General features: G+C 35.0%; 1 protein-coding gene across 8 annotated transcripts in view; it reads left to right on the top strand.

The window, feature by feature from the left end:
- Positions 1–14,155, top strand: part of DNM3 (dynamin 3) — a 552,761-nt gene that overhangs the window by 179,827 nt on the left and 358,779 nt on the right. For all 8 annotated transcript variants that reach the window (XM_017529997.2, XM_037739080.1, XM_017529999.1 and 5 more), the window contains exons 5-6: positions 12,725–12,823; positions 13,450–13,610. In XM_017529997.2, the coding sequence (XP_017385486.1) occupies positions 12,725–12,823; positions 13,450–13,610 (260 nt within the window). The remainder of the gene's footprint in view (positions 1–12,724; positions 12,824–13,449; positions 13,611–14,155) is intronic.

Here is a 14,155-nt window from a genome sequence, read left to right as displayed (position 1 = left end):
TGTTGTTTCCTCTGTTGTGCAGAATTTTTTTAGTTTGATGTAATTTAAGTTGCCTATTTTTGCTTTTATTGCCTGTACTTTTTTGTTCTTATCCAAAAAATCTTTATCCAGACCAGTGTCATAAAGTGTTTCTCTTTTGTTTTCTTTTAATAGTTTTTTGTAATTTTGGATCTACATTTCAGTCTTTAATCTATTTTGAGTCAAATTTTGTATATGGTGAGAGATCAGGGTCTGGTTTCATACTTTTGGATGTGGAAAGCTAGTTTTCCCAGCACCATTTATTAAAAAGACTGTCTCTTTTCCAATTTGTGTTCTTTGTGCCTTTGTCAAAAATCAGTTGGCTGTGTGTGGATTTATTTCTGTGTTCTCTGTTGTGTTCTATTGGTCTAGTTTTAGCCTTAAATTTGGGTCCGTGATTCTTTTTTTTTTTTGTTTTTTTGGATATGGTTTTGTATGGATATGTAATTATTTTTCATATTTTTCCAGTACCATTTAGTTTGAATGAACTGTCCTTTCTCCATGGAATTACATGGGCATCTTTGTCTGAAACCAATTATATATGTATATGTATGTGTATGCACATGTTATAGGTTTAATATATATATTATATCTATATTTATAATTCTGGACTCACTATCCTGTTTCATTGGTCTGTGTATCTACCCCATGCCAATAATGTACCATCTTAATTACCATAGCTTTATAGTAAGTTTGAAATCAGATAGTGTATTTTTTATCATTTTTAAAAATAATAGATAGTTTATCTTTTAATGTGTATTTGTAATCAGGTTGTCAGTTTCTGCAAAAAGCTTACTGGGATTTTGTTTGGAATTGCATTAAATCTGTAGCATGTACTATCCAATATTCTAGCCTCTATCCACATGTGGCTATTTAAGTTTAAATTAATTAAAATTAAACACAACTTAAAAATTTGTTCCTCATTTACACTACCATATGTCAAGTGTTCAATAGCCACATGTGGTCAGTGTCTTGGAAAGCTCGATACAATACATTTCCATCATTGCAGTAAGTTCTATCGAGCAGCACTTCTGTAGACCAATTAGGAGAGAACTGACTTAATAGTATTGAATACTCCAGTCAATGAACATGGTTTGTTTTTTATTTATTTCAGTAGTCTCTGCAGTATGTTATAGAGTACACATTTTGAATATATTTTATTAAATGTGTAACAGTAGAAGTACTGTTATTGGGTGATGTGTTCTATAGGTGTATTTTAGGTCAACTCTGTTGACAGTGTTATTTAAATTTAGTATACCTCTTGAATTTTTATTTACTTGTTCTTTCAATTACTGAGACAGGAATGTTATATCCTTAGCTATGTTTGTGTATTTGTTCACTTCTCCATTTAGTTCTGTTGACTTTTGCTCAGGTGCTTTTTAAAATTTAAACTTCTAATCTCTGCATTTTAATTGTAGCATTTAGACCAGTTACATTCAATATAATTATAAACATCAGTTTAAGTCTGAAATTGTGCAATTTGTCTTCTACCTATGTTATAAACCTTTCTATACATAAAACACATGCTATATCTTTTACATGTTTTAAGTGACACCCAGAATGCATTGACATTTATGCTTTAACTTTCAAAGATGTTAAAAATGAGAAAGAAATATTCTTCATTTACCCATGCACTTATTATTTCCAAAGGTTTTTTTAAAAATACCTTTGTGTAGATTTGAGTTACCAACTTGTATTACTTTCCTTCAGCTTGAAGAACTTACAGTTTCTTGTAGGACAGGTCTCTGGCAACAATAACTTGTTTGCCTAAAAAAGTATCATTGCCTTTATTTTTGAAATATGTTTTCACTGGATATTGAATTTTAGGTGATAATCCTTTTTTTATGTTAGCACTTTAAAGCTATCTTCTAATGTCCTCTTTCATAGTTTCTGATAGAAGTCTACTATTGTTATTATCTCTTTGTGTGTGTCTTTCTTCCCCCTCTGCTATTAAGACTTTTTTTTTTTTCGTCACTGGTGTCAGCAATTTAATCATGGTGTGCCTTGGTATGTTTTGTGTGTGTGTGTTCTTTGAGCTTTAGAATCTGTGAGTTTGTAGTTTTCATCAGTTGTTTTTTCTTATAATTCCTTTTATTTACTAATTTTCATGTTTTATTTTATATTTTTGAGAATTTCATGCATATTTGTAATAACTGTTTCAATGTCATTTGCAAATTTCATTGCTTTTAGGTAAGATTGTATTGACAGATTTTTTTTTTTTCCTGATGATAGGTCATACTTTCCTTTATTCTTCATATATCTAGTGGTTTTTGGTTGGATGCTGGATATTTTGAATTTTATTTGAGGGCTGAATTTTAAAATATTCCTTAAAAATGTGTTGGATTTTGTTTTAGCAGATAGTTACATTACCTGAAGATCAATTTCATATTTTTTAATGTTCTTGTTTTGGTTTATTAAAGAATGGGTTCATGGTAGAGTTTACTGAGATTTGACATTTCTGGTGTCTCTAGTAAATGCAACATATTCAATAAGATCTTTTTACTGTAGCTGGTGGGAACTTAAATTATTCCCATCCCTTTGTGAGCCCTGGGAATTATTTGGCTTAGAGCTTCCTGGAAGTTCTTTTCTCCTCAGCCATGCATGTAGAGTTATACCTTTTATAACCTGTATGCCATGCATGTATTTAAACAAAGACACAATGGGATCCCTATGAAAATGTCTGGACCTCCCTTTTATTTGGTACACTGTCCTGCAAAGTCTAGTACCTTGGTCTCCTTGAACTCGATCTACATCTCCTCAGTTTTGCATGACTAATGTTTAATTGATGGTTATCTCCTTGGATTTTTCCTCCTTGCCTTGTGGTCCAGAAATTACCTCCAAGCAGAAAGTGGGTACTGTCTGAAAATGACTGTTTTATATATTCTATCCAGTTTTCTAGTAGTTTACGGAAGAAAGATATGCCTGAACTCTGTTATTCTCTTTCATTCAGAAACAAATTACCAAACCCTGGGTTAAACTAAAAATTCTTAGTGGATCTTTGTTGCTTAGGGCCTTTTCAGTCCCTTACTCTATTGTTTGTATCACAAAAGCAGGTTAGCTTTTTTAAAATGAGTAGATTCAAATTTTTGGATGTTCTTTAATCCCTTTTTATCTCCACTTGCAAAATGATAAATTTCTTGTGTGAACTTATATCGTTTTTAAATACCTTGCTTTAAGCTCACGCAACAATCAAGACAACTTAACATTCTGACCTTTTCCAACAGCTTCTCCTTTCAAATCCACCTTAAATATCGCATGCAGTAGGTTTACAAAATATGCAGTTACCGCAGAACATGAATCTTCTTCATTTTTCTAACTTGGAACATTTGTTTCCTTGCCACTTAACTTTGCTATCCCAGCTTTTCATTAAGGCAGCTTTCTTCTTCACAGTACCATTGTTTCTACTAATAATACAGCAGTAAGTAAACTCAAACATGTAATGGTGCAAACAATAGTCCTAGGTGGATGTTCACAGTGCTGTGGTATTTCTTCTCCATGATGTTTTTCAGAGATCCAGAATTCTTCCATCTTGTCACCTTTAGGGACTTAGAGAGTTATGGTTAGATTCAGCAAAAGGAAGGCAAAGGAGCATGCAGGAGCGCATGTGGGAAGTTATATGGACCAACTCTAAAAGTGGCACATATCGCTTCCCACATTCCACTAGCTGAAACTCAATCACAGGTATAACCTAAGGGAGATTGTTGCTCAATTGTAAGAAGGGTTTGGAAATGTTACTTAGTTGTTTGCCAAGGATGAAGAAAATGGATCCGAGTGGACAAATAGCAGGAAGAGTTAAGTGTATGTGGATTCTTTTTCTTTCATTCTTCATGTCTCAGCTTATTTTGGAGTGCAAATTCTCAGAGACCTGCTTCACACCTTAATTTCCTTATTTTTGAGGTAATTTTTTCTTCTCTTGCCTCCTTCTCTTTTCTTCTTTTTTCCTCTCTTTTTCATTTCTCTTTTTTCTCTGAATATTAAATCTTCCAAGTACTTTGCTAGAATCTGGACTATATTGGTAAGCAAGGTAGAGTCCCTGCCACCAGTGTGACAGTCATTTTTATGTTTTCCACTATTTACTTAATATTTTACCTAGCATCACATACAGTGATATTACCTGATGATTTTTAAAATAAAAACTATGTTATTCAGAATTGTTGCAAGTAACAAGAAACTACTATTCAGGGAAAACTTACAGGAAAAAAGGTGAAACTCTTCCTATTCATCACCGATTGCTTTCAGAATTAAAATATTCCATAATCTTTGCCAGAGAGAAGGAACAACATTTATTTCAAATCACCCTCCCCTACAACTCCCATCAAAACCCAAAACAAAAAAATGCGTTAACTGAAGGACATCTAATTTCCTAAGTCTGTTTTTGATTTTGCTGTATACATTTTTGTATTAACTCTATATTGATTTTTTTCATTGCTGTTGTTCCAGCGTACACAGTGTTCCAGATTACTTTTCTGGCAACTGCTAATATGGCTTTTGGCTATGTTTCATCCCATTTCTTAATTAGATGAAATGAAACCCCACTTATTATTTAGTTGCATACATAAATGGGAGAAATGTGTGTTCTTATAGGAAAATTACCTTGCTGACAACAAATCTAGGTAACATGGTAGAATGGTATCATATTATCTTCTCTGGATTTCGTATTTCAATTCTTGGCTGATCCTAAAAAAATAAGCTTATTTTAAAAATTAATTTATTCACTTAATATTTACTGAGTTCTTATTCTGTGTTTGGCACCTATGTGAATAACTTAGAATATGTTTGTAGTTCCTGTTTTTGAAGAGACTATGCCCTGGTAGGGAAAGTCAAAATATAAGCAAGCTCCTAGTGTTGTATAAGAACTATGATTTCGGTCAGGTGCAGAGGCTCATGCCTGTAATCCCAACACTTTGGGAGGCCGAGGCGGGCAGATCACAAGGTCAGGAGATCAAGACCATCCTGGCTAACACAGTGAAACTCTGTCTCTACTAAAAATACAAAAATTTAGCCAGGGCATGGCAGTGTGTGCCTGTAGTCCCAGCCACTCGGGAGGCTGAGGCAGGAGAATTGCTTGAACCTGGGAGGCAGAGGTTGCAGTGGGCTGAGATCGTGCCACCGCATTCCAGCATGGGCAACAGAGCAAGAGTCCATCTCAAACACAAAAACACCTTATGATTTCAGTGTACATAGGAAGCTTTAAGGGCACAAAGAAAGAGCTCTGAATTATGCTTGTGGGAGCCTGATTGAGGACCTGTAAATGAGACCTGAAAGAGATTTTGAAGGATGGGTAGGAGTTGACTACAAAAATAAGGAAAGGATATTTGGAGCTGATGGGAATGGCATTATAAAGGTGAGGAGGTCATGTAAAGAAGTAAAAGTCATTGGGTTTGACTGAAGCTTAGTATTGGAGTAGGTTGAAGACAATTAGTGAAAACTGAAGCTGGTGAGATCACAACTTTTACTTATTGAATGACTTTTATGTACCATATACTTTACATGTATTATTTAAATTAATACACTTTATTATTTTGATCAATTTTAGGTACTCAGCAAAATTAGGCAGAAAATACAGAGTTCCCATATAATCTCATCCCCACCATGTATAACCTCCCCTACTATTAGCATTCCACACCAGAATGGCACATTGTAATCAATTATCCCAGAGACAGTTGCACACACATGTTTATAGCAGCACAATTTGCAATGGTGAAAATATGGAACCAGCCCAAATGCCTGTCAGTTGATGAGTAGATAAAGAAATTGTGGTATGTATATGTGATGGAATACTTTTCATCATCAAAAGGAACAAATTAATGTCATTTGAAGTAAGCTGGATGAAACTGGAGGCTATTATTCTAAGGGAAGTAACTCAGGAATGTAGACATAAAATTTTAATCTATTTGGCTAAATACAAAGGAGGACAATTTCTGAATCATATGGTAATAATATGTTTAGTTTTGTTAGAAATTTGCAAACTGTCTTCCAAAGCGGCCATACCATTTTGCATTCCCACTAACCATGAATGAGAGTTCCTTTTGCTCCGCATCCTCTTCAGATTTGGTGTTGTCAGTTTTGTGGATCTTGGTTATTCTAACAGGTGTGTTGTGGCATCTCATTGTTGTTTGAAGTTGCAGTTTCCTAATGGAATATGATGTTGAACATCTTTTCATAGGAGTACTTGTCATCTATTTATCTTCTTTGGTAAGGCTGTTCAGGCATTTTTCTTATTTTGTAATTGAGTTGTTTCTTATTGTTGAGTTTTAAGAGTTTTTAAAATATATTTTGGATAACAATTCTTTATAAGATGTGCTTTTTTTTTTTTTCTGAGCAGAGCTTCTAAGCTTTAATGAAGTCCCCTTTGTTATTTCTTTCGTGGATTATGTCTTTGGTGTTGTGTCTAGAAAGTCATTGCTATACCAGGGTGATGTAGGTTTTCTCCTATGTTGTTAACTACTAGGAGTTTTACTGTTTTGTGGGTCTATTAACCCACCTTGAATTGATTTTTATTAAGAGTGTGAGATCTGTGTCTATATTTATCTTTTTGCATGTAGCTGCCCAGTTGTTTCAGGAAAAGTTGATGAAAAAACTATCTTTGCTCCTTTGTATTGCCTTTGTGTCTTTGTCAAGACACAAATATAGTCTGTTGACTATATTTATATGAGTCTGTTTCTAGGCTCTATTCTTGCACGAGTACCACACTGCGTTGATTATTGCAGCTTTATTGTAAGTTTTTTTTCTCCTTTGTTTTTCTTTTTTTTTTTTCTTGAGTATAACTGGTTTGTTTTGATATTGTAAGTCTTGAAGTCACAGGTGTCAGCCCTCCAACTTTGTTCTTCTTTCATATTGTGTTGGCTATCCTGGGCTTTATGTAAATGGTAGTGTGCTTTTAATTTCAAATTCTGCTGTTTATTGTTGGTATATAGGAAAATGATTGACTTTTATGTATTAACCTTGTATTCTGTAACCTTGCTACAATTGCTTATTAGTTTCAGGAATAGTTTTGTCAATACTTCTGGATTTTCTATATACATAATTATGTCATCTGTGAGCAAAGGCACTTATTTCTTCCTTTACAATCTATAAAGAGTTATTTCATTTTCTTTTCTTATTGCATTAGCTAGGACTTCCAGTATGATGCTGAAAAGCACTGGTGAGAGAGGACACTTTTGCCTCTTTTCTGATCTCAGTGAGAAAGCTTTGAGGTTCTCACCATTAAGAATGATGTTGGGGCTGGACAGGGTGGCTCACAACACTTTGGGAGGCCAAGGCGGGAGGTTTATGTGAGGTCAGGAATTTGAGACAAGCTTGACCAATATGATGAAACCCCATCTCTACTAAAAATTAAAAAAAAAAAAAATTAGCTGGATGTGGTGGCAGGCACCTGTAATCCCAGCTACTTGGGAGGATGAGGCAGGAGAATCACTTGAACCCAGGAGGTGGAGGTTGCAGTGAGTGGAGATTGTGCCACTGCACTGTAGCCTGGGGGACAGTGTGAAACTCTGTCTCAAAAAAAAAAAAAAAGAATGATGTTAGCTGTAGGTGTTTTGTAGATGTTCTTTAAGTTGAGAAGGTTATCCTCTATTTTTAGTTTGCTAAGATTTAAAAAATCATGAATTGGTGTTGAATTTTATCAATTTTCCTGCATCTATTTTTAAAATTTTTCTACATCTATTAATAGTATCATGTGATTTTTTTTCCTGCTTTATCCTCTTGATGTGGTGGATTATATTAATTAATTTTCAAATATTTAACCAGCCAAGTATTTCAATACTTGGGATAAATCTCACTACATTGTTGGACTTGATTTACATTTTGTTGAGGATTGTTGCACCTATATTCATGAAAGATATTGGTCTGTAGTTTTCTTTGAATATCTTTACATGGTTATGGTATTAGGGTAATGCTCATGTTGTAGGAGTTAGTATTTCCTCTGATTCTAACTTCTGGGAGAGATTGTGGAAAATTGGTATTATTTCTTCCTTAAAATATTTGGTAGAATTCATCAGTGAACTCATCTGGGCCTGGTGCTTTCTGTTTTGAAAGGTTATTATTAATTTAATTTCTTTGTATACTACAAAGACACAGATGGGGTGAAGGAATATTTGCCAAGCAAATGGAAAGCAAAACAAAAAGCAGGGGTTGCAATCCGGGTCTCTGATAAAACAGACTTTAAATCAACAAAGATATAAAAAGACAAAGAAGGGCATTACTTAATGGTAAAGGGATCAATGCAAAAAGAAGAGCTAATTATCGTAAATATGTATGCATCCAACAGAGGAGCACCTAGATTCATAAAACAAGTTCTTAGAGACCTACAAAGAGATCTAGACTCCCACACAATAATAGTGGGAGACTTCAACACCTTACTGTCAATATTAGATAGATAAATGAGACAGAAAATTAACAAGGATATTCAGAACTTGAACTAAGCTCTGGACCAAGTGGACCTAATAGACATCTGCAGAACTCTCCACCCCAAATCAACATAATATACATTCTTCTCAAGCACCACATCACACTTATTCCAAAATTGACCACATAATTGGAAGTAAAACACTCCTCAGCAAATGCAAAAGCACAGAAATCATAACAGTCTTTCAGACCACAGTGGAATCAGATTAGAACTCAGGAAAGAAACTCACTCAAAACCACACAGCTACATGGAAACTGAACAACCTGCTCCTGAATGACTACTGGGTAAATGAATAAATGAAGGCAGAAATACAGATGTTCTTTGAAACCAATGAGAACAAAGACACAATGTTCTAAAATCTTTGGGACACAGCTAAAGCAGTGTTTAGAGGGAAATTCCCAAAGAAGAAAGCAGGAAAGATCTAAAATCAACACCCTAATATCACAATTAAAAAAACTGGAGAAGCAAGACCAAACAAATTCAAAAGCTAGTAGAAGACAAGAAATAACTAAGATTAGAGCAGAACTGAAGGAGATAGAAACATGAAAAACCATTCAAAAAAACCAATGAATCCAGGAGCTGTTAAGATTAACAAAATAGACTGCTAGCCTGACTAATAAAAAAGAGAAAAGAGAACGATCAACTAGACACAATAAAAAATCATAAAGGGGATATCACTGCTGATCCCACAGAAATACAAACTACCATCAGAGAATACTATTAACACCTCTATGCAAATTAGAAAATCTAGAAGAAACGAATACATTCATGGACACATCCACCCTCCCAAAACTAAACCAGGCAGAAATGGACTCCCTGAATAGTCCAATAACAAGTTCCGAAATTGAGGCAGTAAGTAATAGTCTACCAACCAAGAAAAGCCCAGGACCAAACGGATTCACAGCCAAATTCTATCAGAGTTACAAAGAGGAGCTGGTATCATGCTGCTGAAACAAACAGGACTCCTCCCTAAATCATTTTATGAGGCCAGCATCATGCTGATACCAAAATCAAGCAATGACACAACAGTAAAAGAAAATTTCAGGCCAATATTCCTGATGAATATCGATGTGAAAACCCTCAATAAAATACTGGCAAACTGAATCCAGCAGCACATTAAAAAGCTTATCTGTCATGATCAAGTTGGCTTCATTCCTGGGATTCAAGGCTGGTTCAACATATGCAAATCAATAAATGTAATTCATCACATAAACAGAACTAATGACAAAAACCACATGATTATCTCAATAGACGCAGAAAAGGCCTTTGATAAAATTCAACACCCCTTCATGCTAAAAACTCTCAATAAGATAGGTATTGATGGAATGGAACTCAAAATACTAAGAGCTATTTATGACAAACCCATAGCCAATATCATGCAGAATGGGCAAAAGATGGAAGCACTCCCTCTGAAAATCAGCACAAGGATGCCCTCTCTCACCACTCCTATACAAAATAGTGTTGGAAGTTCTGGGCAGGGCAATCAGGCAAGAGAAAGAAATAAAGCATATTCAAATAGGAAGACAGGAAGTCAAATCATCTCTGTTTGTAGATGACATTATTGTATATTTAGAAAACTCCCTCATCGCAGCCCCCAAACTCCTTAAGCTGATAAGCAACTTCAGTGGAGCCTCAGAATACAAAGTCAATGTGTCAAAATCACAAGCATTCCTTAACACCAAAAATAGATAAGCAGAGAGCCAAGTCATGAATGAACTACCATTCACAATTGCTATAAAGAGAATAAAATACCTAGGAATACAACTTACAAGTGATGTGGAGGACCTCTTCAAGGAGAATTACAAACCACTGCTCAAGGAAAAAAAAAAAAAGGAAAAACATTCCATCCTCATGGATAGAAATAATCAATATTGTGAAAATGGCTATACTGCCCGAAGTAATTTATAGGTTCAATGCTGTTCACATCAAACCACCATTGACATTCTTCAAAGAATTAGAAAAAAAAGAAAACCACTTTAAGTGCCATATGGAACCAAAGAAGAGCCCATATAGCCAAGATAGTCTTAAACAAAACCAACAAAGCTGGAAGCATCATATTACCTGACTTCAAACTATACTATAAGGCTACAGTAACCAAAACAGCATGATACTGGTACCAAAACAGACATATAGACCAATGGAACAGAACAGAGACTTCAGAAATAACACCACACATCTGGAACTATATGATCTTTGACAAACCTGACAAAAACAAGCAATGGGGAAAGGATTCCCTATTTAATAAATGGTGCTGGAAAAACCGGCTAGCCATATACAGAAAACTCAAACTGGACCCCTTCCTTATACTATATACCAAAATTAACTCTAGATGGATTAAAGACTTGTAAAACCCAAGACTATAAAAACCCTAGAAGAAAACTTAGGTAATATGATTCAGGATATAGGCGTGGGCAGAGACTTCATGATGAAAACACCAAAGCAATTGCAACAAAAGCCAAAATCGACAAATGGGATCTAATTAACCTAAAGAGCTTCTGCACAGCAAAAGAAACAATCATCAGAGTAAACAGGCAGCCTACAGAATGGGAGAAAATTTTTGCAATCTACACATCTGACAAAGGACTAATATCCAGATTCTACAAGTAACTGAAACAAATTTACAAGAAAAAAACAACTCCATCAGAAAGTGGGCAAAGGATATGAATAGACTCTTCTCAAAAGAAGACATTTATGCACCCAAAAAAACATATGAAAAAAAGCTCAACATCACTGATCATTAGAGAAATGCAAATCAAAATTACAATGAGATACCGTTTCACATCAGTCAGAATGGCAATTATTAATAAGTCAAGAAATGATAGATGCTGTTGAGGCAGTGGAGAAATAGAAAAGCTTTTAGGGAACATAAACTAGTTCGACCATTGTGGAAGACAGTGTGGTGATTCCTCAAGGATCTAGAACCAGAAATACCATTTGATCCAGCAATCCTATTACTGGGTATATACCCACAGTAATATAAATCATTCTACTATAAAGACACATGCATATATATGCTTATTGATGCACTATTTACAGTAGCAAAGACTTGGAACCAACCCAAATGCTAATCAGTGATAGACTGGATAAGAAAATGTGGTACATATACACAATGGAAAACTGTGCAGCCATAAAAAGGAATGAGTTCGTGTCCTTTGCAGGGTCATAAATGAAGCTGGAAGCCATTATCCTCAGCAAACTGACACAGGAACAGAAAACCAAACACCACATGTTCTGAGAAGTGGGAGTTGAACAATGAGAACATATGGACACAGGGAGGGGAACAACACACTGGTGCCAGTTGGGGGTTTGGGGGTGAAGGGAGGGAGAGCATTAGGACAAATAGCTAATGCATGCAAGGCTTAAAACCTAGATGATAGGTTGATAGGTGCAGCAAATACCATGGCACACGTATACCTATGTAACAAACCTACACGTTCTGTACTTGTATCCCAGAACTTAAAGTAAAATAAAACAAAAAGTGATATAAATTACTAGGCAAATACTGTCTATTTCATCTAATGAAGAAAGCAACTGAAAAATATCATGTATCTGATGTGCTACACAAAATGTCTAGGTTCTCACATTATTTATTACTGAAAGAAACCTTGGAGATGATAGTTTCTAACTCTTTATTTGACAGATGAGGAAAACTGAGACTTGGGGAGTTTTAGTGACTTGCCTTGAGACTAGAATCCAAGCCTGTAATTCCTATTACAGTCCTCTTTTCATTAAATCATATTTCCTTTCCTAAGGCAGAGTAAATTCTGTGTGGCTTTCAAGTTTACTTTTGGTGATGGCACTATACCTGCTTTTCTTCTTTTAATTTTTTTTGACCCCAGTGACTAGAACTGGATCAATCGTAATCCTTGGTTCATGACATACTCTTATTATTGGTCCATGCATAACCTATTTATTTACTTGCATTTAATAATGTAATACATAAAAATTTCAAGCATTCATATTAGGTGGAGAACGTGGAAGGAAAATGAAAATGTAGAATTTCCATATATGCGTGGTACAAAAATATACTCATATATTTGGAAATTATTTTAGTGCTACAGCTGTTTGTTTTTCTCCCTTGGGTTGAAAATTATCTTCTGGATGGGCAGTTTGGCAACTCTCCTCCTCATCACATTGAAATCACCAAACTTGAGTAGCACTTAGAAAACAAAGTAAGACAGAAAGAAATGGGAAAAGAACCAGGAAAATGTGCTTTACATTTAGTATTGTGACATATATGTCTTTAAAATTTGTTAGTCTTCTGAAAATTGTGTAATGTTGGGTTTGTTTATGATGCAGGTCTGAGAACCATTGGAGTTATCACCAAACTGGACCTTATGGATGAAGGAACGGATGCCAGGGATGTGCTAGAGAACAAACTGTTGCCTCTTCGCAGGGGTAATGTACTGTGGTCTATACAAGACTGTTTTTTTCTTTTTCTTTTCTTTTCTTTTTTTTTTTTTTTTCCTTTGGTGCTATGACAGAGAAATGATTGGGAAGCCACTAGAAGGTTTAGTTTTAATGCCTTCTTAGTTGTAAGATGGATATATTATTATACTTTTTATAGAATGGCTGTATGTTCCCAAATGTTGTATTAGAAAATAATCCAAAGGGAGAACTATTCCTTAAAATAACAGGAATAAGAAAACAGGAAAAGGAAGAGATTTGAAGGGAGGTTATAAATATCCAACATAGACTGCATAAACTTATACTACTGTAAGTCTGATATTTACTTGCCTGCTATATGAAAAAACTGCTAAGATATATACTCTTAAAATGCACACAGCTTTTTAAGGGTGAGAGACATTATTGTATTGATGATAAAAAATTCTCGTGAGCTCAGTCAGTGGCCTGAGTACTATGTTCAGTACTGATAATTCCCATTGAATTTTATAAAGGGATCCAGTCTTCAGGCCTAAAACTAGTTTTGCTTTTCTTAGTCTGCCTGTGTGAGAGCCTTGAACTCTCCCTAGAATAAGCAACAAAAAGTGTCCCCAACTCCATAGGTTTGTGTTTTGTTTCAGGTTACGTGGGGGTGGTAAACAGAAGCCAGAAGGACATAGATGGGAAGAAGGACATAAAGGCAGCCATGTTGGCAGAGAGAAAGTTTTTCCTTTCCCACCCGGCTTATAGACATATTGCTGACCGAATGGGGACCCCACACCTGCAGAAGGTTCTTAATCAGGTAAAAATGTTCTTTCAAACAACAAGAACAATTATGAAATATGTAAGTGGCTGCTGGATTTCATCTATATTATTTTTAAGTTTTTTTTTCCAACATAAGACATGCAGCTTCAATGATAGAGATTTTAAAAATGAATATTAGTACCTCAAATCCACACTACTACCATTCTCAGTGAATAGAACTCACCTTCCTATTATTGAAAGAACAATGCTTAAAGCAGAAACACATACCTGTTTAGGAACAGTGAACAGGGATATACATTTTAGCATATATTCATTTGTAATATGTAGTTATCTTGAGAAGATAAATTTGTATAGCTTTGAAAAGTTGATCTCTTGAGATCTGTTTTTGAAGCACCAGTCTGTAATGGCTAGATTATACTTTCTGTTAAAATTTTTTTTTTTCCCTTTATTTATTTTATTGCATTTTAGGTTTTGGGGTACATGTGAAGAACATGCAAAATTGTTCCATAGGAACACACGTGGCAGTGTGATTTGCTGCCTTCCTCCCCATCACCTACATCTGGCATTTCTCCCCCTGCTATC

The sequence above is a fragment of the Cebus imitator genome, unplaced genomic scaffold, assembly GCF_001604975.1.
Source record: "Cebus imitator isolate Cc_AM_T3 unplaced genomic scaffold, Cebus_imitator-1.0 Scaffold62, whole genome shotgun sequence".
Classification (NCBI taxonomy): domain Eukaryota; kingdom Metazoa; phylum Chordata; class Mammalia; order Primates; family Cebidae; genus Cebus; species Cebus imitator.
The sequence above is the reverse complement of the archived record's forward strand: the minus strand, read 5'-3'. Positions and strand labels throughout refer to the sequence as shown.